Here is a 22,804-nt window from a genome sequence, read left to right as displayed (position 1 = left end):
ACATTTTTTATTATGAACAAATCTCATGTAGAGACCAAAAAACCACAACCATTGAAATGTCAAGTACTTGTTTATTCAAAGCACGACAAAGATGAGTTCCCTCCCACACATCACTGTTGCACTTATTGACAAGTTCCGCCACTGTGATGACAAAACGTAGTTGTATTCCTGACTGTGGCCTGCATGTACAGACTGATGAGGGTCAAAAAGTACAGAAAAATGAATGACCTTCTTTTGTTGACAACAGCAAAACTACCAAATAAAATCAGATTTATTCAGTGCAGGTAATGACGAAAGTACTATAAAAGTTACACTAGGTGATGCTAGTGCTGCTTCTCTGCAAGGAACCTTCAGGGCAAAGAAAATTAAAGGGTTGCCCGGCCCCAGTAACCCTCCTTTCTCTAGGACCAGAAAGGCTGTTTGTTAATTTGATTAAACTAATTATTGATATAATAATATGCAGTATATTGTGACAGCCCCTCTGTTTGTTTGTGTTGTTTGCTGCCCTGTTTTTCCTGTTTGCAGCATCTTGACTTGAAGGCCTGATGTGTACCGTTAAGGCCAAAATATTCCACTGAGATCTCCTCCTCCCACGCACACACTTAACTTTTTGGTTTCTGTGGCTTTAGCTTTTATAACGTAGACCAACAACCATTACACTATTTCTGTCACTTTACTGGCATTACAACCTATTTGTTTGGATTCATTCTGATTGATTTGATGTAAATACTGCACAGACACAGAGTGAGAGTATAGCTTGTTATCTTGCAGAATGAAAAACGCTAAGAAGCATATTTACAAAAACATTTAAGTATTTCTAACACGTATTGCCACCATTAGGTGATGTAGTTTAAATAAAATACTCACAATACTTGAATAAAAACATAAATGTGATATATAAATGTAATAGACAGATTTTTATTATATTAGACTTTATTATTAAGCACCAATGGTGTGTTTTTCTCACTTTTGGCAATCTTAGAGCCAGGTTATAATGTAAGCATAAAACTGAAATGATGAAAGTTTAACTATATTAAGTCATACATTCATATGGATCACCAACAACCATTACACTATTTCTGTCACTTTACTGGCATTACAACCTATTTGTTTGGATTCATTCTGATTGATTTGATGTAAATACTGCACAGACACAGAGTGAGAGTATAGCTTGTTATCTTGCAGAATGAAAAACGCTAAGAAGCATATTTACAAAAACATTTAAGTATTTCTAACACGTACTGCCACCATTAGGTGATGTAGTTTAAATAAAATACTCATAATACTTGAATAAAAACATAAATGTGATATATAAATGTAATAGACAGATTTTTATTATATTAGACTTTATTATTAAGCACCAATGGTGTGTTTTTCTCACTTTTGGCAATCTTAGAGCCAGGTTATAATGTAAGCATAAAACTGAAATGATGAAAGTTTAACTATATTAAGTCATACATTCATATGGATCATCTTTAATACACATTCTCAAGAACAGGCCTTCCTTATCTGCTGTGGGCCTCAGGGTAGTTGGCAGCCTCAGTCATCCATTGTGGATTATGGATTAAAACTGTTTAAGAAACCGTTGCTGTTTCCTGAACTAATGTTTCCACTATGAGAAATGAAAGAGTTTGTTTTTGATATTAGATTTTTACATTGAAATCAATTATAAAACAAACTCCTCTCCTATGAATTAAAATCTGGTCCAGAAGAAAGAAATTTAATTTAATTAAAAACATTATTTTGGGACTACACTGTATTTATTAGAGTATTCAAAGTGGTTAAAACTGAATTTGTGATTAGTGATTACAAGTTATTCTTCGGTTTTGTGGCATAGAAGCAGCATGAATGTTGTAAAATATATTCCAAATCTAATGCATATATGATCTGTGATGAAAGAGACTACTACTGTACAAAGAATATAAAACACTCAAGGACACTAAAAATGAAATAAAGAATAGGATGGTAAAGTTTAAAAAGAAAGAACACGAGGAAAAAATTTGCTTGTAAGTTCACTTCAATCCTATTCTTTATTTCTCAACCTGATGACAACAAGATCTTACCTTGCGCCCTTGCAGACACTTGTGGTCTTCAATATATTTAGTGTATGAATAGCCATATCTGAAAATCTCCACATAGAGAAGCACTTTGGACCTATGAGATCCTCTCTTATTAAATACATTTTGTTTCTGAGCTTTATTCAATTTACTGCTGGCAAGGAAAAAGGTTCCCACCAAATTCCACTGAAATAAAACCACCATTTCACTCTCATTTCTCCATCTTACTTCACGGGAAACACATTGATGTGTTCCCATATACGTCATCTTAATATTATTATTTGTTGTTGTTACATATTCATTCTCAGCTATTAAACAGTGAGTTGTTACATCTTAGCAACAAGTGTTTTGCGCAGTTCAGAGTTTCTTCAGTGGTGCTGGAGACTGATCGTGATATGATTTCATGTAAAGAATATGGAACAGTTTCATGAGGTTTATGACCTGGCTGAGATTTATCACCAACCAGCTGAAACGAATAACAGGCTGAAGTCTGATAAAGCCATGACTGCTTTGTACTGTTGGTCTTGGGTGTTTTTCAGCTATGTATATGCAGGGATTACAGAGACCAACCAATTGTCTCATTTTGAGATGGATGCGATTCAGTTTCCAGTAACTTGTTATGTAGTATAAGCAAAATGTCTAAAACACAGATAAGTAACGGTCAAACTCTTCTTTCCTCCGTCCTCTTTTGGGAACACAGATGAGAAGTGACTTAGATGTATCAAATTCCCACCGTCCGAGCCGTTCACATCCTCTCCGCTGACATTAGCAACCCTAAGGGCTCAGTTGCCAAGCAGGTCACAGAGAGCTTCAAATCACTCCCAGATGCCTTTCTCACAGACACAAATGAAAAACAGAGAAGGGCCCTCGACTCTCCGGAGAAACGAACATTGGTCTGATGGTGAAATAAACCTCTTTGTTCCTTACACTGGAGATGGAAATGGATTTATTGGTATAAGCAGCAGCTCTAACATGAGGTTAACATGTTAAATCAATGACAACAAACACATATGAATTCAATTTTCTACAGATTGTACAGTATATGTCTGATGATGAATAGTGGCAAAATAATTATGTACAGAATATCACTTGGTCTTCTGTACACAAGTGTGCAAAAACACCCCAACTAAAGAAGTGCAAGTAATAATAAACACATCACACACACCCACACCAACGCTAAAACACACATGTGCTAACACACACACAAACACACACAGGTTTACATGTATTCACATATCAAACATTATAAGGCAGTAGGCTATAGCTGTGTGGCTTAATGATTTCCACATAAAAATAGGCTAATTCAAGAAATAATTTGAAGAAACACCTGTAGTTACCTTCTTGCCAAAACAGACATCACTCTCATTTCTAGAAGTTATTAAATAGGCTATAAAAGTACAGTCAGGAGCTGGTTAGCTTAGCTTTAGCTCACCCAGCAAAGAATTAGGCCATAGTCCAATATAGCTAGTATCCAATAGCCTATAGGTAAATTACCTCGTTAGATTAATTACTTGCTACATACTCTAAAACTTAATTTCTGTAACTTAACTGATTAATATGTGTAAGATATACTTTGATGGGATCATCCTAGTTAGCTTTGTCAAGTGCCTTTCCAGCCTCATGTTTCGTATTATTGTAGGCTATTTGTAAATAGAAGTGAGATTTTCGTATAACAAGCAGACCGCCTATTTTGTGGGTATTTATTTCCTATCACCTTTTCTGGGCAAATTAAATCGTAGGCAACTGGACTTGTGTTTATCTGGGAAGACGTTTCGCTTCTTATCCAAGGGGCCTCATCAGTTCGTATACGCAACAAGTCTCACTAGTCCGCACTAGTCGTCCAACTAGTGCGGACTAGTGTAGCGAAATGTCTTCCCAGACAAATACAAGTCCAGTTGCCTACAATTCAATTTGTCCAGAAAAGAACGATGACCTGGATGAATGAGAATATCCATAGACTTCCTATCACCTATGGTCAAGTGCTCTCTCCTCTGCTTCAATGGGCTTGCGTGTTAGTTAACAAGCCAACAACTCTTGGTAGTGGCATTTCCTGTCCATATAAGTCTGGTGTTCAAGCTAACATGTCCAGACTAAACTAATCCTCATCTACTGAAGTCAGACAGCAAACAAACTGACCTGCAAAACTTTACAGCAGGTTAATAAGGCATGACCAAGATTAGTAACTTTAATGCAATCAATGAATTTCAAAGCTCAAGATACAATATGTTAATTATGAAGCAGATATTGTTTTCTCTGGACTGTGCACCATGAGCAGGTTCCCTCTGTTCTGTAATGCTAAACTAAATTAAGCCAAGCTAAGCTAAGTGGCTGCTGGCAATAACTCGATATACACAAAAATGAGAGTGGCATCTTTTGAGTTTTGGAGAGAAAGCAAATTAACACATTTCTGAAAATATCAAACTATACCTTTAACATTTTTAGTTTTAACTGCCGCCATTAAAAAACTGCCTCTGTTCGTAGGCTACATAGGTAGGCCTAATATAGTCTGAGTAACATACTTATTAATACTGTAATATAACACTTTATAAAAGTGGACACTGTACATATACGTATATTCCATGGGTTATACATGCATAACTACTGATGATTACGTAAAATAAAATTCACAGTGTAGTAGGAAAAATAATAATTCCTGTCCATTTTTGGTATATGGTGACATCAGACCTGTCATAATACATTACTTCATAATAATCATTTGCTTGACATGTGCTATAAAAATACAGAATTGTACCTTATCGGCTCTAAAACCCACAGTCCTGTACTTGATGTTATGCCTGTGTTTCTTGGCCTATTCTGACATCAGACAAGTCGTCCAACCTGAACAGCCATACAGGTCTGTTGTCCGTCTGATAGGAGCCATGTGAGTGTCTCTTTGCCCTCACACTCACTATAATAAACCAGCAGTTAAGCTTATGGATCAGTTGTTGTTTGGTTACGTTTGGGCACAAAAACTGTTTGTTAAAAGATCATGGTTCGACATACTGTAGAACAAGTACTTCCTTATGGTTATAGTAATAAACAGGTGGTTAGCATTGTGGGCTGATCCTGGATAAAATAAACAATGATGACTGATTGAGTTCAGATGGGAAATGAACAACAATTTCCTGTGTTTTCTGGCTCCGTCCATCCAAAAATCATGTAATAATTAAAAACTTAAAGTTATAGCTCAGCTCCATCCTGTTTTTTTAAAGACTTTTTCTCCTGCGCATCCTGCTCTCCCCTTTCCCCTCTCACGTTGCAGCGTCACTGTCCGTGGGTGTGGGAATACAAGGAGCTTGTCCGAGGAAGTGTAGCCCGCTGAGAGGCCCACGCAACTTCAGAGCACTGTCCATCAAATCCATTGTTTGTTCCTTTCAGCTCCAGTTCCTAATGTATCCATGCCAGGCTCACATGTTTCAGTGATCCAGAGGATGTGCATTTAAGTGTCTCAACAAATACCTTTTGATTTAGTGCGTTATACGTAAGGGTGTGTATTGGTTGCATTCGAAAAGCTTGGTGTGGATAGTGAAAAACCTGATAACTGTCCTCCGACGTGTGATCAGTTGCTGTCTTTCCTCATGCTGCGGTCAGCGTACGGGTTGTTGGCCTCTGGGCTTTTGCATTGGATACTGGTACCATTCATGTTTCCAATGCTGCTCAGTTGGTTGTCAGAATAGCACCAGCAGCACAAACATGACTGGAAGAGAAAGAGAGGGGGGGGGGAAGAGAGAAAATTTCAAAGGAGGCGTTCAACATTTTGGGAAACACACATGTTAAACTTTCTGGTAAGGAGCTAGATAAGAGAAAGGACACAACTCATATAATCTGTCTACTGAATATGAAGCTGGATCAAAGGCTGAGATCAGAAAGATGTAAATCCACCTCCCAACACCTCTAAAACTGACATATTAACAGACAGATAAGAATTGTATCAGTGTTTTCATCCACTTTCCTTCAAGACAGTGTGTGTCTGTGTATTTCCCAACATGTCAGCACAGCAATATACAAATAGATTTTTTCCGTGCGTGCAGCTATCCCCCCTAACCTCCTCCCACAGATCCTTAAACGTGCAAACTTGAGACATGGTTTATCTCCAGCCTAGGTCCCTTTGACAGATATTTGCAGTTGTGACCTCTGCCAACAAAGTGAATACATAAATCAGTGGGCTGCTTTTACATGTTGCTCATTGAACGTCATCACAGACTCTGAGTCATGGACAAAGGCCTGAGTTCACTGTTTGTTTTAATGGCCAGACTGAAAGAGGAGGCTGTTCTATAGGGAAATACTATACCTTGAAGCAGTTTTTGAACTTTTTGCTGACAAAATAGAGGATAATGGGGTTTATGCAGGAGTTGATTGTGGCAAGGTTGATACCCAGGTAATCCAGGACCAAGAGGAAACTGGAAGGTAAAACAAAAGTAAACTATTATCATCAGTCATGTCTGGATTATCTTTATTTTTTTCAAACAGGTGAGATCCTCAACTGATAAATCATTCATCAAAATCATCAGGACAGCAATGTCATGTCTTTTTTACATTTGCATACTCAGAGGTTTGTTCAACCAACTCACTTGAGCAGCTCACAGCGCAACTTGTCATTCTGCCGGTAAACCATCTTCTTAAGGATCCTGCTGAGGTGCAGTGGGAACCAGCAGAGGGCAAAGATGAGGACGAGGCAGAAGACGGCTTTGGCCACCTCCCTCCTCTGCGGAGGGAAACGCAGGATAAGCACAGAGATAATGAAGTTAGTGTGATGGCAGATTATTGAGTAAACACTATTGATTCGTGTTTTCATTTTACACATTGCACACAGAAGCAGGAGTTAGATGTGTTGTCCAACCTGTTTGAGGTGCTCGCTGAGAGCTATCCGGAGGCTGCCGTTCCTGTGGTTGAGCATCTCGGTGGTCATCAGAGTGTAGAAAATACAAGTGCAGGCCAGCGGTACACAAAAGTAGAAGCCAAACAGCCACCAGTCCTTTGCGTCCTTGTAGAACTACAGAGACATGCATGGGTGATTGAGTAAGTTAGATTTAAGCTGAACTAATGTGTGACCCCACATTTTTCCACCTGCACACACAAACCCTCTGAGATGCCATATCCACTTATATGACCAAGGCCTGGTCCTGCTACAGAGTTTAAGACTTCCTCTGACCTAAAACAACTTTTTGCTGTCTAATTGCCAGTTTCCCACCAGTGGCTCCTCTTACACCTTCATTTGTAAATGTAAGATAACGTGATAATGTGGAATGAAGCTGAAATGATCTGAAATAAACAGAAATAATCTTTAAATCTACACTTTTGGAATTTAACCTGACCCAGACCTAAACCACTACCAGCCTATCCCTGTACTCCAGTGCTGATGGCATGTGAGTGCGTCACATGTATCCTGTTGTGAGTCTGAAAACAAACTGGTTTTAATTGCCGTGTGTATAATGAGACCATCTGGCTTTCTGTGGTTTTGAAAAATATGACAAGCACGCTCTTGAAAACTCCACAATTTCAGAATCACGCAACCTGCTTGAACTTAATAACACATCTTACACAAATAGCAAAACACACACACACACACACACACACACACACGAAAACAATAGATTTGGACATTCACCCAAACTTTGTCCTTGTGTGCCAAACAACAAAATTCGGTGAGAACATTAGGTAATGGAAACGTTTCACTGCAGCTAAATAGTGGTGATAAGAGGGGGGCATTTCCAAGACGTAAGCGTTGTTTTTGCTGACACGTAAGACAGAGTACTCCTGTTTTGTGCATATGGAATAGATACACACATGTGGCTCAGCTTGAGACCTCAGATTTCAAGCCTCAGTAATTGCACTTGGCCTGCTATCAATTATGTGCTCCAAGGATGTTAAAAAGGCCATGGTCACTATAGTGAGAGTTAAGTAGACAAAGTTTGTCTTTTTTTTTACACCACTAAAATCTTTTGTTGTATGATTGTTTTATCTCCTGGCTTAAATGGTAAATTTGGGTGGAGTCGTCCTCGAGCATCACTTGAGTTATCTCATGTTTTTAATTAAATATGGCGCAAACATGAAATATGGCAGGTGATTGATTTTAACTGTCATATCAAAGCAGTAAAAATACTATTTATAACCCAAAATAGCACATGAGTGTGCCAGCTGGCCATTAAAAACACTCCCCAAGTCTGAACAAACTGTACATGCTTTTAAGATGATGGAAACATGAAGCTGAACTTGCACTTTCACTTTAAGTACCCCTCACTAGGCCAGGTGCACCTGCTATCGCATTACCACAGTAATGTTTTGTCTCTTTACATGATTCAACACATGTTCAGTATCTCAACAACACAGTGTACCACACAGCACATCCTGGTTTGAACATGAGTAAAACAATGGAACAAAAAGAGAAAGCACTTCTCTTATCCAAAAAAAAAGATAAGAAAAGGATGACAGCTTACCATCATGAAGTCAGATTTGGGGTTTAGCATGCACGTGCGGATGGTTGTGTTCCTGTAGTTGAAGGTGACCATATCGAAGCCGATGGCCTCCGGTATTGCCAGGATGAGTGACAGCACCCAAACAGACACTATCTCAATGACTGTGAAGAGAGGAATGCCCACTCCCTGAACCCTGCTCCAGGAGGCCACAGCCCTGTACCTGTGTCACAGGAGGATACAAGATGAACATCCACTGCCTTAAACCTTAAACATATTAAATTGATCAGATGAACCGGTATGGATGTGACATGCTTAAATAAATGTCTGTTTATTAATTGAAAGTTCTCCAGGAGTTCAGCTATTTTTCCAGCATGCAATAGAAAAAAGGTAAAGTCGTCATTTTCTTTGCCTCTCTTGACTGACAAAGCTAACAACACTTTGTGTATGCATGGCAGCACACCAAACACAACAAACTGCTCAGTCAGCAAAGAATATCAGAATGTTAAGAATTAATGAAGAGAGATGATCAATTGTTTATTTTAAATATCTAATATTTATATTTTTGTGAAGCCTCCAAACAGACTGGCCCATGTTGGCAGAGAGGTCTGTCTGTTGGCTCGTGTTTCCCACGCACTGAATACTTGTTTGCTTGTTTGTTTCATTAATGGAAACCACTTGTCGAAATGTTTTAGTAAAATCCTGCATCAAGATTTTATGGCAAAAACAATATATTTTTCATGACACATTTGAATTTCTCTGTTGAACAACATGGCGGCATTTATATTTTACTAAGTGGTAATGTATCCACCTTTTTCTCTTCCTCCAACATTGAAAAGATACAAAAGAGACTCAAGTATGATAGGCACAGACAAAGATATGCTACACATTTCCTGGAAACAAATGGAGAGCATTTGCTCTTGAACACAGCTGTACAGCACTGCAGCCTATCTTTTTTTCTCATAAAAGAGGTCAGTAAATATGTTTGCCCTGAGCCTTGAAGCATGTTCACTGCATACAGGGAAGAGGTTTATCTTACAAGTTGTGTCTAGGGCATGGAGTGAGATGGCACCGAGTTTCAGCCCCTCACGATCATCATTTATTCATTTGGGGATTTCCATTAAGGTTCTATTAACGAAACAACTTGCAATCTACATGGAGCTTTCAGAATTAACATTATGTGTTAAAGCATTGAAGAAATTACAAACATCTTTAAAATGACAATATTTGAACACTTAGGTAAAAGAAAATATACGGGAAAACAAGATAAGTAACTTTAAAGTGAACATAAACGATTGGTAAAGGCATTAGGAGTTTCACTCTTCCTGTCTTAACACTGGAATGGATTGCATTTATATTGCACTTTTCTAGTTCTAACGACCACCCAAAGTGCTTTACATTAGTCACATTCACACAGTGTATGTTTCTATAGCACTACCCTACCATTCACACATATTGATATTCTGATTGTACATCAGGCAATTTGGTTTCAGCATCTCGCCCACGGAAACTTCAACATGTGAACTGGAGGAGCTGAATCGCTGACCTTAGTGGATGACCCCATCAATCTCCTGAGCCACAGCGACTTGAATAAAGTCTAAATGGTTCATGACCAAAATTAGAAAACATGTATGATCTGGAGAAATGCCTCTCCTGTGCTGAGTAAAAAAATTGGGAGAACTGACAAAGCAAAGGGCCAAATCACATTTGTTTAATTTTCTTTCCAATGATTTGACAGCCTGTTTTTCTGTGATCGTGTCTGCTGTGGTTTCCAAAATGACAAAAATTCTCCTGCACAAACATGCAGCCTTTGGGAAACCGTTTCAAAGTCCAGGAAATTATGGAGAAGGAATGAATTCCCTAGAACCTATTTCAAAAATAAAGATATAATTAAAACAGCACACCACAAACATGTGTGCAAAAACCCAGACGGATATTGTTTGTTCATTTTTCTGAATCTGGCAAACCCCAGCTTCCTTTGTTAAAGCTGATGATGCGGCATTAATCCAGCATGTGTGTGGAGCACTGACCTGTCAACGCTGAGGGCGCACAGGTTGAGAACAGTGATGCCCACAGAGGCTTTTTGCAGGAAGGGAACCAGCTTGCACAGAATCAAGCCAACAACACTGTCATCAAAAGGCCAGCGGGACATCAGGAGCTGGTGGAAAACAAAAACATGATGTTAACATCAACACATCTCAATGATATTACAGGACAACATCTATCATTCAACAATGACCCTATATATTTTCATTACTACACCACTGTTTGGGTTTGTTGATGCATCAGTAAGATGTATAATTTGAATGAGGTAATAAGTCTTCTAACATGTCCCTAGGGAGCTGACTAATAGTCTCACTTTTGATACTGAACTTGTGTCTACCACCATTACGAACTATGCAAGGCAATGTTACTGCAGAACAAGGCACATCAAAGATCTATCAGCGTCATCTTAATGTCACCAGAGTTCAGCCTGACACGGACCAAACTGAGTTCATCAGCCTGTAAAACTGTGAACAGCTTTTGCTGAACTTCCACGTTTCCAGCCAACCTGCGACTAATCTTTGATAGTAAGTGTCCGGTATCTAAGGGTCACTTCCACAACCTCTTTTGATATTACTTCCTTTGGTGTAAAGTGTCAAGGCCATGTGAGTGGAGCTCTTTGTTTTGCCATCAGAGTTGTCCTGGCAATCTTCCATCGACGGACTCAACCTGCATCGAACTGCAGTTCTCTACGCAGAAGCTAAAGGAAGAACTTCAAGGTGCTTCCTGGCCCCCTTATGTTTACTTGTGCAAGTTTAAGTTTCCCAGGATCTCAGAAGAGGAGCCCACGTCATTGTTTTTAAAGCATAAGTAGCTGATTATTTTTGGAAACACTGTGGTAGCCCTGAGGAAGTGAACGGGGGGCTTCAGTATGGTTTCCACATTGTAGACGTGGCTCTTTCCTTGTTTGTGCATAAACTGTTCCGCCAGTAAGGTTTTTGTTTCCTCTTTTGCACATGTGTTGCTCAGACTACAAAGGCACTGTGGCCTCAAAGTCCCAAGTTAATTTTAACCAGGTGGCTTCCTCTTTTTTTTTTTTTTTTTCTATTGTGAAGGCGTCCCACAAAAAGATCAGGTTGACTGATCACGTCATTTAGCTGATTAGTATACAAAGCAGGACACTATATAAACTGATTTAAATCAACCCAGGGCAGGAATACTATGGATAATGCATCATCATTATACACATTGTTGGGACTCAGCCCATTCAAATTGGAGGACCTGACCACATGGCCTCCTTTGTCTCCCAAACAAAGGAAACCCTCTGAACTCAGCCTCCCAGCGTCCTTCACCTCTTCACACCTAGGTGTGAAACCTCCACTACTGACCCCCCATTGGTCAGGTATGGCCCCAGGACCTGTGAGGTCACAGGCCATATAAAAGGAGAAGTGCCCTTCTCTTCTCTCTCTCTTCGTCTCTTCTCTTGCCCGCTCTTCAGAAGGAGCTGCCGCTCCTCTCAGCTCCTCACCTGGAGCTACTGCTACAGCTCTCCAATCTCCATGAGGCCTGCCTGCCCAAGGCAGACACCTCCACTGGTAGCGCCGCGAGTGCCTACCAACGGATTAAAGAAAAGGAACCAGCTAGCACGACGCAAGCTCTGCTAGTTGAGTCAACGGAGCCACAACGCCAAGCAGAACAACCAACCAACTCTGCAAGGAGAAGGACTCTCCTCAACGGAACTCAAACTACTCAGCCAGGACGGCTGTAGTTCACTGGACAAAGACACAATCACTGGACTTAACTTCCACAACAGGACCAGCAAAACCTGCAACCGCAGGAATCCCCACCAGCACCGGGAACTTCTCACCCTCACGTGACTTGGTAACCCCTCGGTAACGTAACTGGGCCTAGTTAGAATTACCTTGCACCTTGACTAAGCATAGAGTACTCCAACCATGCCAATGTATGTATTGATTGAAATCAGTTTAAATACTTGAGCTTTGTTGTTGTTGCTTTGTTGTTGTCAGCTATAGCCTCATATTTAGTTAACCTATGTTTAAAATGCAACTTGAGCGTTGAACAAAGGACACACCTTTGTTCACCTCCCCCACATCACATGTGGTTGGTCTTAGAGGCCATCTTGGAGGCCATTTGGTTGTAACCCCCTTTGTCTCAGGACAAGGCAACCATCCTCCATCTTTTCCATTGTCTGAGGTCACACTTCACACCTCACTGACACATAGCCATACACTCTCACCAACACACACACACACACACACGTGTACATAGTGTATGTAGCTTGTCTTAGTTTCATGTTTTGTTATTCCATTTTCTAGATGTGTCCAATAAACTTCCTTGAAACTTTACTTGTCTGTTAATGTTGTACAATAGTGAGTATGCCAACCTCTACGCAGTAGAACTTCTAAATCCTTCAACTTTGCAGCTATTGATAATGTTATTTTGTTAATAATTATTAACTTAATCATTAAACAAGGTTCTATATTAATAGTTAGCACACCCTTATGAGACTGACTTTGGTACGTTGGCTGTCTGGTGCCCCGAGGTGGATTTAATGAAATTAAATCCCATTAATAATTTTTATAGTAATTATTAATATTTTGGTATTGATATTTTACTAATTTGATAGCCAATAACCCATAATAATAACTTTACTTATAGTTGGTATAACCCCAACATAAATGGTGCTTCCGTTGTGAGGCATCTAAATAAATCTTAATAACTTATCCCATAAGTTGTGCTAGAGCACAACATTAAATGGTTTCCCCGTGCGAGACATAATTACCTTTCTCTTAATTCTTAACACCTTTACCTATAAGTTGTGCTAGAGCACAACATAAATGGTGCCCCCTTTGTGAGGCATCATAATAAATCTTAAATACATTTTCTTATAGTTGGGATAACCACAACAACATCATCATATTTTGAAGGCATGGTCCAAAGTGCAAAAATCAACAGAAGAAACCTGCAAAAAGACTGCAAACTTGAAACCAGCTATCAAGCAGATTGATTTATAGGTCTAAGTTCACCTATATGCATCAGACAAGCACTGCAGGGTGTTAATACAATTCAAACTACTCCTTTATGTGCTGTATATGTACATTCCTGTTCATTTGGTTGAAAAATTAATGAAGAACTCAGTCAAAAACTCCTCATGTGATTTATCACTTGACTAGCACATGTGTTTTTTCTTAATTTTGAGAATAAAGCCTTGAGATAAGGAGCCAGTGAGTGATATCTGAGGTCAGCACGAGGCCACTGGCATATATGACTTCAGCCTGATCCCTCTGTTTATTTAAGGAAGCCATATCCCTGCTCCTCTCATCACTAATCTGCCCACAAGAGGAAGATAACTGCATCTGACTAATTGCACATTTTCCCATTTAATTACACGTCCATCCCCCTTCAGCCCCCCTTTTCCTGCGCCCTCCCCACTCTTCCTATCTGTAATATTCACAAAAACCAGTTGACCAGAAATCAAAGTTAAGACTTCAAGTTAAACATGCACCAACTGAGTGAAAACTGTACCTTGTACATAGTGATGGGTATATCGATGAAAATGTAGATGAGGTCACCCAGTGCCAGGCTGGCGATCAGTGCATTGGGCCCGTTCCTCATGCACTTATTCCTGTATATAATCCTCAGCAGGGTGGCATTGCCGACCAGGCCAACCGCAAACACTATGATGGAAATTGTTGTGTTGATGTACTTAAAATAGTCCTTGATAGAAGTGTCTTGCACGCACATTGGAGGTGGCACTGGTCTCTTTATGACAGTTTCATTTCCAGAGCCAGATCTCACTGCTTGCGCATCGGCCCCGGAGGCCCCCAGGTGGATGCCGGGCCCTGTGCTTGGACTGATGGTGCTGTAGAATCCCGTAGACTGGAGGGTGGAGTGGACGAGAAAGCCTGGGAGAGAGTCCTGCTCCGCTTCGGCTCTGTTTATCTGGCACATTCCTCTGGCTGCCATACAGGCCATTAGCACCAACATATGCACAGCTGTGGTGCCCATTATGGAAAACATTCGTCGCTTTGATTTCCCTGATTGAAATACTGTACCAATATATCACTGGTGAGAAAAAAAACACAAGAGGAAGCTGTGGTTATTTTTTTTCCAGACAACACAAACAGAAAAAAAAAATCATGCATCTTTAACCACAATCTCTTCATTTTGTCTCCACTTGGATCTAATAAAAGTGGAATATTATATCAGTCAGTTACAAGAAAGTTTGACAGCATCGCTGTCCCTCTCAAATGCTGTGAGGAAGTTTACAACTTCTTCAAGACTTGAAATAGGTTTCACCAAGGCGGCACAGATGGGAGATGCCACAACTGGTTACAGTCAGGCAGAATAAGGAACAGGCATCGGCAGAGCACATTGGGCATCTCTTTTTGAGTCGTTTTCTGGAAGAAGGAGCGCTTGGTTATGTCTTTGCGTCAATAATGTTTGCAGCTGAACAGAAAGGCTTTATCTCTAAATGTGCTGGTCTGGCAACGAGCCTGGGTTTGCAGTTGTATGATTTCCTAAGTTTTGCATTCTCCCTCTGTTTCTAATTTTGAAAGGTTTAAACATGTGGTTAAAAAAAACAAAGACAAAAAAGTGTGCTATACAAGAGTAAAGGTTTAAGTAAAAAAAAAAATTAAAAAAATCAGATGAAGACTATACAAAGACCAGAACATTTACACTAAATTGGATTCTCTAATGAATCCTTTGGTTTCTCTCCTGTGAAATGATGAGATATCTACCTCCACCTCAGCAGCAAACTTTCTGGACAAAATCAGAGGAACTCATTCCACCAAACTCCTGGTAAAGAGCAGATAAAGTTTCAAACTGTCAGATCGATGGTGAAGCCCTTTTCATCATGTCACAGTACAGGCAACTCTTATAGCCCAGAGTTCTTCCTGTTCAAAGTCCCAGCTGTCACCAAGTACACAAAGAACTATTTAGCAGCCAGCCCTTCAAGTAGCATCACAGTTTAGCATCAGCATGACACTGCTGGGATCTGTGACAGCACGCAAACTGATCTATCCATAAATAATAAATACGTTTGGTTTTCACCTACCGCTTCTAAAATGTCTGCCTGGCCCCCTTGGAAACTGTCAGGCAAACTTTCGGCTGAAGCCCCCAGACATCTGTATCACATCACATGAGTAATTAACGCACTATCAAAGCCGCACCATATCCCACTTGGTTTGAGCAATGCACCCGTCTGCTCTGAGGTGCCTTCGCATTATGGTTCAGAGTTTCCTGTTGAGAGTTTGCAGTATGTCTGAGTGTGTGTGCTTCTGTGGGAGTGTGTGGTTGTGTGTATCTCTGCATGAGTGTGTGTGTGTATGTGTATGTGTGTGTGTGTGTGTGTCAGAGCACCAGTGAGACACTTTGACTGGGTGGGATAGTAAATCTCCACCTCCCTTTGCTAACAGACTGGGCCCCCTTTGGAAACATCACCCCCCTCTCTCCTCTCTCTCAGAGGCACCGCCTGCTGACAGTCATCTCCAAGGCACAGCGGCACACACACACACACACACACACACACACACACACACACTGGGGCAGGGGCATCTGGGAGCCTGACGCCCCTCCAATCTGCCCCTTTCTTTAAAGCCCTCCTACCCCCTCCTTCAGCCGCTCTCTGACTCACATCAGCTCTTGTATACACTACATGCAACTGTTTCCTCACACGAAAAGGCAGCAGAGATTAGATTGGAAGGAGGAAGGCAAGACGTAGTTAGTGTCCATGTTGTGTTGTCATGTGTCCTTCATTCGGGAGGGGGAAACTGAGACAGGAAGTGGGAGCTAACCATCAGCCGCTCAGTACTTTTACAGGCTCGTTGCTGTGTGGGTGGTCGGGCTGCATCACACTTTGGTACTCAAGGTACACATGAACTTCAGTTACAACATTGTAATGAAGCTTTACATCAGCTATAAAAGATGGATAATCACAGTGTGGTAAATGATAGGCTGAGGTAAATGTGGTTGAGTTGAGATTAGCATACCTTTCAATTACAACATAATTACAAAATATTTAAGTCCAGCATATCGCATCCAAAAAAAGAAACTTCAAAAAACAACCCATGCCAAACAGAGAGTGCACTGGGAGATGACTAAATGCCTGAACGAGAAAGGTGGATAGTTCAATGTCAAGAGAGAAGAGTGCTCCTACATCAGTGTCCATTATGGATTCCAAAATGGACCATTTATCATGATGTGCGCTAAGAGCAGGAAGAGGGCTATCAAAGTCACCGCGGTCCGTCTTCTCTCACTGCCAAAGAGCTGACGCAGCAACTGCTTAAAGAGGAAAACCACTCAATTAAAAAATTCATATGCTATTCCAGCTATGCCTGGTAGAATTCAGTACATATTTGTTAAAACAGCCAGTTCTCATCTGAATATGAACAAACAGTTAAACAGATTGAAAAGACCTCCTCCCTCCAATCAAATCGAAGTGGAACTAGAAAAGGTTTGGATATTACGATTCTCACTGACACCTTACACACCATGAGTGTTCAATTTTTAACAGGTTACACATGCCCGACTGACACTTGTGAAACACTAATGTGTTTCTGCTATTTCTGGACGTGAACCATATTTAGAAATGCAGGCTGTAGGAGGTAAAATTAAAAAAAAGAAAAAGTCAACCTATTTCTTTGTCCACGAAAACTATTTATTTTACACTTAATTAAAAACACATATCACTCATTGGAAGTATAGAGAAGATGCATATAGATTCATATAGAAGATGCAGCAATATTTTTTATTTTTTTATTTTTATCTATTATTGACCATACAGACAATAAGTGATGGATAAAGAAAGAAAAATGTGGGTTAAAGGGGAAGACAATAATATGATGACAATAATTACACAAGTCAGTAAAAACAACTTTTGTTGTGGTTGGCTGCTTCAAGCAATTAAATAAAAAATATTAAGTGTGTATATAATATGAATTGAATGCATATAAAGTTATGTCCATTATGTCCACAATGCAATGCCATGTCTTGTTTTTTCTTTCAACTCTGGATGAAACTTTAATGATTCCTTCCCTGTTTATGGTTCATTTGCAGGTACTTTTCCTACAGTCAAATGTGACTTAATTGGGTAATGCCAATATTTACAGCCATTTAAAATTAAAGGGATCATGTTTTCTTTAATTGTAGTCATGAATATATCATGGCTTCTGAATTAGTTATGGTCAGCAGTGGCGAATATTTAATTTATTGGAACGTGATTTGCTGACGGCATCTGATTTTCTTACCCCTAGTTTTTTTTTTTTTTTTTTTTCCAAAGTCCCTTGATTGTTGGTAGCTTCTATGACATTTAACTTTTGAGGGGGTAGTAGAGCCTTTGTTAGTAAATCCATTAATATATAAATGATGAAACCTTTACCTGCTCCCAGTTGCTTTGGCTTTCATGTTGTTGTTGTGTTGTTGTTTGGATCGTAATCAGGTATTAATGCCATTCTGTCTGAACTCAAAGATGGCAGGCTGCCTGGTAATTCATATGCTTGTTCTCTGATGGCATCTGTCGAAGTGTGCTCTCTGCATATTGGTACATACCCTATGGGAAATTTCAATCCAGCCCCAGACTGAGTGGGATGTAAGCAATTTCTTAACTGGGACACTTGCGCAAAAAACAGAAAGAACAGAGAGGGAAAGATAGGGAGAAAGAGGAGGAAGAGAGCGGGAGGGAGGGAGAAAATAAGTTTGAGGCCAATTCTACTGTGACAAGCAGTGACAGAGTGAAGAGGGCTCGGTATACCGCCTGGCTGCATTAATTCGGGACATATGGTTCACACAAACAAAAAAGTTGAGGGGAAAAATAAGCGCGAATCACAACGGTGGAATTTTCATAATAGCCTGATTAGTGCCAGCCCTTGACTTCATCTGAAATTAATCAATATAATATTAACAGACTACTTTAATTAGAAGGAGGGAAGTTTCGTCAAAGCCGTGCTGATGGTGATATCTGATGAAAAGAGCCTGTGCGCTTGAGAAACATGCCATTGTTGCAAAGTTTCCCGTAACTTTCCTCCCTGTGGCCTCAAGCTATCCGGAGGTGTAGCCTTAACTGTAACTGACAGAATAAAAGGTTATCATTGTCCAAGTTCACGAGGATAATCTGGGGCCTGTGGAGCTGATCGTGGTTGAAAATGTGCTTTCCTCAGAAACATGTGTTTATAAAAGATAAAATATTGAAATGATTTGCAATTATTAGTTTCACAATATTTTCTCATCTCATCAGAGATCTGGTTTGTATTCACTGTTTTAAGAGAATAACAACTGATTTTGAAGCATACATCATTTTTTTTTACACTTTTGATTGACAGCACAGAAATGATCCATTGCACATCAACAGCATGTTACTTAGCACACAATGTGAATTTGGGTTGCTTCCATTATGAGTCTCTTCTTCTTATTCTTTTGTATGGTTGTCAGATGTTTTCTGCCTCATCTGTGAGACAACACCTTACTATTCCCAACCACTTCCAGAGGATGACTCAGATTTACCAGCATCAGTGCAGCAGACTGAACTCTGTTAGGAGTTATGCGTGTTTATAAATGGAGGACGCAATGAATACAAGACATATGAGGAACATTTGTACATTTTAACTGTAATAGTGCCTTTGAAATAAAGACAGAAGAGTTTGGGGCCAATGGTGAACCTGGATGTTACTCACCAGTATATCAAATCATTTAAAAGTGGGGCATAGCAGTTTTGTGTCTCTCTTTGAAGCTGCACGAACATTACTCATAGGAGTTTGGACACTTATTCCCTTGGGTCTCAGCTGTGGTGAACTCAAACTTGATCGGAAATAGCGTATGTTTAGAGTATGAGATAACAGTGTGTGGTGCATTGCGGTAAATTACAGCTCATATCAGTTGGAGAGCACATGCCAAGCCACAGTTATTTTTTAATTAGTTTCACATTTTTATCCAGCAGCTATCACTGGCTGTACTAAGTTGACCATGCATCAAATTTTGGACCTCAAGACTTTGCACTGCACATTAAAGTTCTTATCTGCTGCACTCATAGTAGAGTCCCATTGTGTTTTCATCCACTGATACAAATAATTAGTAAGGAATATGTTGCTATACATTTTGTGTTTGATACAAAAAAAAATCTTTAAGATGGATACTACTTATTTACATAAACATGAAACCTAGAAGAAAGAATACAAAGTGAGCTGTAGTCATTCTGTTTACCAGATTGTTGTTGCATCTTGAGAAATATGCTTGCATGTTGTTTTACCGTAAGTAGATAAGAGTATTGATAAGTGGAAACACAGGGAAATTTGACCTGTCAAAGTTATCTTTTGACCTGTCGTCTAGTGTATTCAGCATGCGGGAATAAAATAAATCAATACATTGTGGGGTAATTAGTACTTTGGCACTGTTTACTGTTCAGTAACAGCTGGACCCTGTGACTGCAAATAACTTTTACATAATCAAACAACTCTTCGAAGTAAAAAAAAAAAAGTCTAGTTTGATAACGAATAAGACAACAATGGAAGGCGTAGTTTTTCCTGTTTTGGTGGAGAGTGGCAGCTGTTTGCTCATGTTTCCATTCAGCCAGGCTAAATCTTTCCAATCTTTACCCTTAAAGCTGAGTCTTTTAATTCCAACGGATGCAACTGCCAATAATGAGGGATTGAAATGATGACATTTGCGTTATTTTTCCAGTAGCTAACATAATAACTAATACAGTTAGCAACCACAGCAAGGCGTGGCTAATGTAGAAGTAACATTAAGTGGTCAAATTAAGTAACAGTGAAAAGAAAACTGTTTATTAAAATGATGTTGAAGTTTATTATCGGCCTATTGTGTAGCAGCTACTTCATGGTATAATTGAATAAGTGTAAAGTGGGAAGCTGGTGTCCAGCAGGACAATTACAGTAAAACCATAAGCAAACTCCCATTGCTATGCTATTAATTATTTTTTAAATTGTTGCCATAACATATACTGTGCGCAGTGTTTATGTGCTCAACACAGAGCTCTGAGATGACAGGGTAACTGATAGTCAGGGTCAGTTACAGCTTGGACGCATTCCTGTCTGGCCAATCTGGCTCTTGTCAGACAGACCCTAAATGTGCTGATAAACCCGAGAGTCTTAGCCCATCACACTCTGCTTTACCATATCAGAAAGCCCATGAGAGCATTATCAAAATGTCTGGAACATAATTATAACTCCATGTCTGTCGGACCAGCAAACAGGTTTGTTTTGAAGAGGAAAAATCTGCCATTTTGTGTTGCTTTGGTATTAACACATGAATGTTTACACTTCTATGTAGTGTCAGGTTGTTGTGTTAAAAAGGTCCCTAAAACATAAACTGCCTCTGAGACTGCGTGGTCAACATTTTGCAGTCTATGTTTCATGGAGGCTTGAAAAACATCTGTGGACAATTTGAAAGTGGCATGCTACTTGTAAATACAGCTGTGACGAGCAAGTGGCTGAAACTGAAGGTGGACAGACCTGAGTCAAGAGAGACTGATGAGGTTTTCCTTCAACTTCCAGATGTTGCTCAATCCAGTGTTTCCTGATAAACATCTGATATCGGATGAAAGGTTAAATAGATTTTTACTGCATCACTGAGGCTGAGAGATTCACAGATTTCTTTCCTTCTCAGTCAAAATCGAGTGCATTTACACCATGTGCTTTTCTGTCGAGATGTGACTTTCCTGTCCAACAATCCTCTGCATGCCTTTGCTCCTAATCTATTCCCAACTGTCCATCATATCCAGTTGCTATTTCAACTGCACCAAGCCCTGGCCTGCCCCCGCCATCCTCGCTCCAGAACACTTAATCCCTCCACTTATTTCCCTTGATTGCAAGTGATGATTTCTTCCAATTTTGTATGAAGAACATTGAGCCCATTTGTATTTATCTATCACACTGCCATATGGAAATACTGAGGAAGATGCTTTTTCTTGATATGAATTCTTCACATTTATAAAAGGCACTGAACTGGGGGTTGTGTAAAAATAGTTCAATATAAAACAGTCTTATTACATCATATATTGGCTTCCTGGGTACACTGGAATGTACACTCTGTGGCCCATTTTTTATGTAGGTGTATCTGATGCAATTCACTCCTCTTGAGGATACCACCACTAGCAACACTGTTAACACATCTACTGTGTGATGCTTGTATGGCAGGGTCTTTGTGTGCCCATGGGTAATCAAGCAGTAATACTTTATAATAAGTGCACACTATTAAGCATTAGTTAAGCATTAATAAATACTGAATTCTTCATTTATAACACATGCATACTCATTAATATCAAGTTTATAAATATAGTTAGTGCTTTTCAGTGATGAGTAAAACATTTTTAACTGTGTTTGTAAACTACATACTAATGAGTATTCATGTGTTATAAATGATGAATTCAGTATTTAATGCTTAACTAATGCTTAATAGTGTGTAGCTACTCATTATAAAGTGTTACCCAAGCTTCTGTTTTCTTCACTATTGTCTTGTGATGAATTATTAACAATTAACGGATGTTTGTCGCAAAAGTGCCAACTCCATACGCATCCATCCCCTTTGAATTAGCAAGGAGTTTTGCGCACACAGGTACTAAGATGGCATACCATCTTCAATGTATAAGCAAACCTCCCGAATACCCCCAACCTTTGTCAGTGGGACACAGTCACATCTATGAAAATGACAGAAACAATGCAAGATACATGCGCTGGAAGTTAAGCTAGCTTTCAAGACAATCCCATACTGTCGTGAGACCAAAATTACATGATGAATGCAAACATATTTTTTGCTTTAACTGGTCAAACACTGCATGTCCCGACTGCACTGTCTCTGAGTCACAGAGACACTGAATTTGACCTCTGCTGACCAAAATATAATGAGTTCACCCTTGAGTCCAAATGGACATTTGTGCCAAAGTTGAGATGATTCCCCTGAGAGTCCCAGAGCCATTGCATTCACAAGGCCAAAACTATATTTTTTTTAGGTTTTAGTCACCATGACTTTGACCTTTGACCAAAACCAGTAACTGAGATATTGAATTTATGAAAGTGGGACAGATGGATTCTGTATCTCTTGTCATCCATCTCCGCTGATGTCCAAATACTTTTTATAATACATTGTTGGACCACATTCTTGCACGGGATGACATGTTCCTGCATGAACATGAGCATTGTAGTTTATTTTGACCTATACCTCCTCACTGCTGCTGTAGCTTACGAAGTTAGCTTAGTCCTCAACAATATTTACTGCAGTTTCAGCAATCCTTTACTATTATTATTGCATTTTAATGCCTGGTTACAACTATTTTGTCTTTTCATTGCACACAGTTAGAGACATTGATGTTTAACAGGA

The 22,804-nt window shown here is 39.6% G+C and overlaps 1 protein-coding gene across 2 annotated transcripts; it reads right to left on the bottom strand.

Annotated features, from left to right (window-relative positions):
* Nucleotides 1–5,256: 5,256 nt before the first annotated feature.
* On the bottom strand, nt 5,257–15,795 carry ednraa (endothelin receptor type Aa). 2 transcript variants are annotated; one of them, XM_085781918.1, is made up of 8 exons: nt 15,534–15,795; nt 14,000–14,539; nt 10,501–10,628; nt 8,495–8,693; nt 6,898–7,050; nt 6,629–6,762; nt 6,349–6,457; nt 5,257–5,754 (listed from the first exon to the last, which is right to left on the bottom strand). In XM_085781918.1, exons 2-8 carry the CDS (start codon nt 14,492–14,494, stop codon nt 5,617–5,619), a joined length of 1,356 nt encoding a protein of 451 aa, XP_085638044.1. In that variant the 5' UTR covers nt 14,495–14,539; nt 15,534–15,795; the 3' UTR covers nt 5,257–5,616. The 2 variants fall into 2 exon arrangements, with proteins under 2 accessions (XP_085638044.1, XP_085638034.1); XM_085781908.1 differs by lacking the exon at nt 15,534–15,795 and adding an exon at nt 14,774–14,795.
* Nucleotides 15,796–22,804: the final 7,009 nt, after the last annotated feature.

This window comes from Trachurus japonicus, chromosome 1, assembly GCF_045865225.1.
Source record: "Trachurus japonicus isolate A0001 chromosome 1, Traja_1.0".
Taxonomy (NCBI): domain Eukaryota; kingdom Metazoa; phylum Chordata; class Actinopteri; order Carangiformes; family Carangidae; genus Trachurus; species Trachurus japonicus.
The sequence above is the reverse complement of the archived record's forward strand: the minus strand, read 5'-3'. Positions and strand labels throughout refer to the sequence as shown.

What these genes read in the sequence shown, in the direction of transcription:
- ednraa (XM_085781918.1), bottom strand. Translation starts at nt 14,494, where the DNA reads ATGTTTTCCATAATGGGCACCACAGCTGTGCATATGTTGGTGCTAATG. An exon ending in TGCGCCCTCAGCGTTGACAG is followed by an intron (nt 8,694 to 10,500) that starts GTCAGTGCTCCA and finishes CCTGTGACACAG; the next exon opens with GTACAGGGCTGTGGCCTCCT. An exon ending in TTGCGCTGTGAGCTGCTCAA is followed by an intron (nt 6,458 to 6,628) that starts GTGAGTTGGTTG and finishes TTTACCTTCCAG; the next exon opens with TTTCCTCTTGGTCCTGGATT.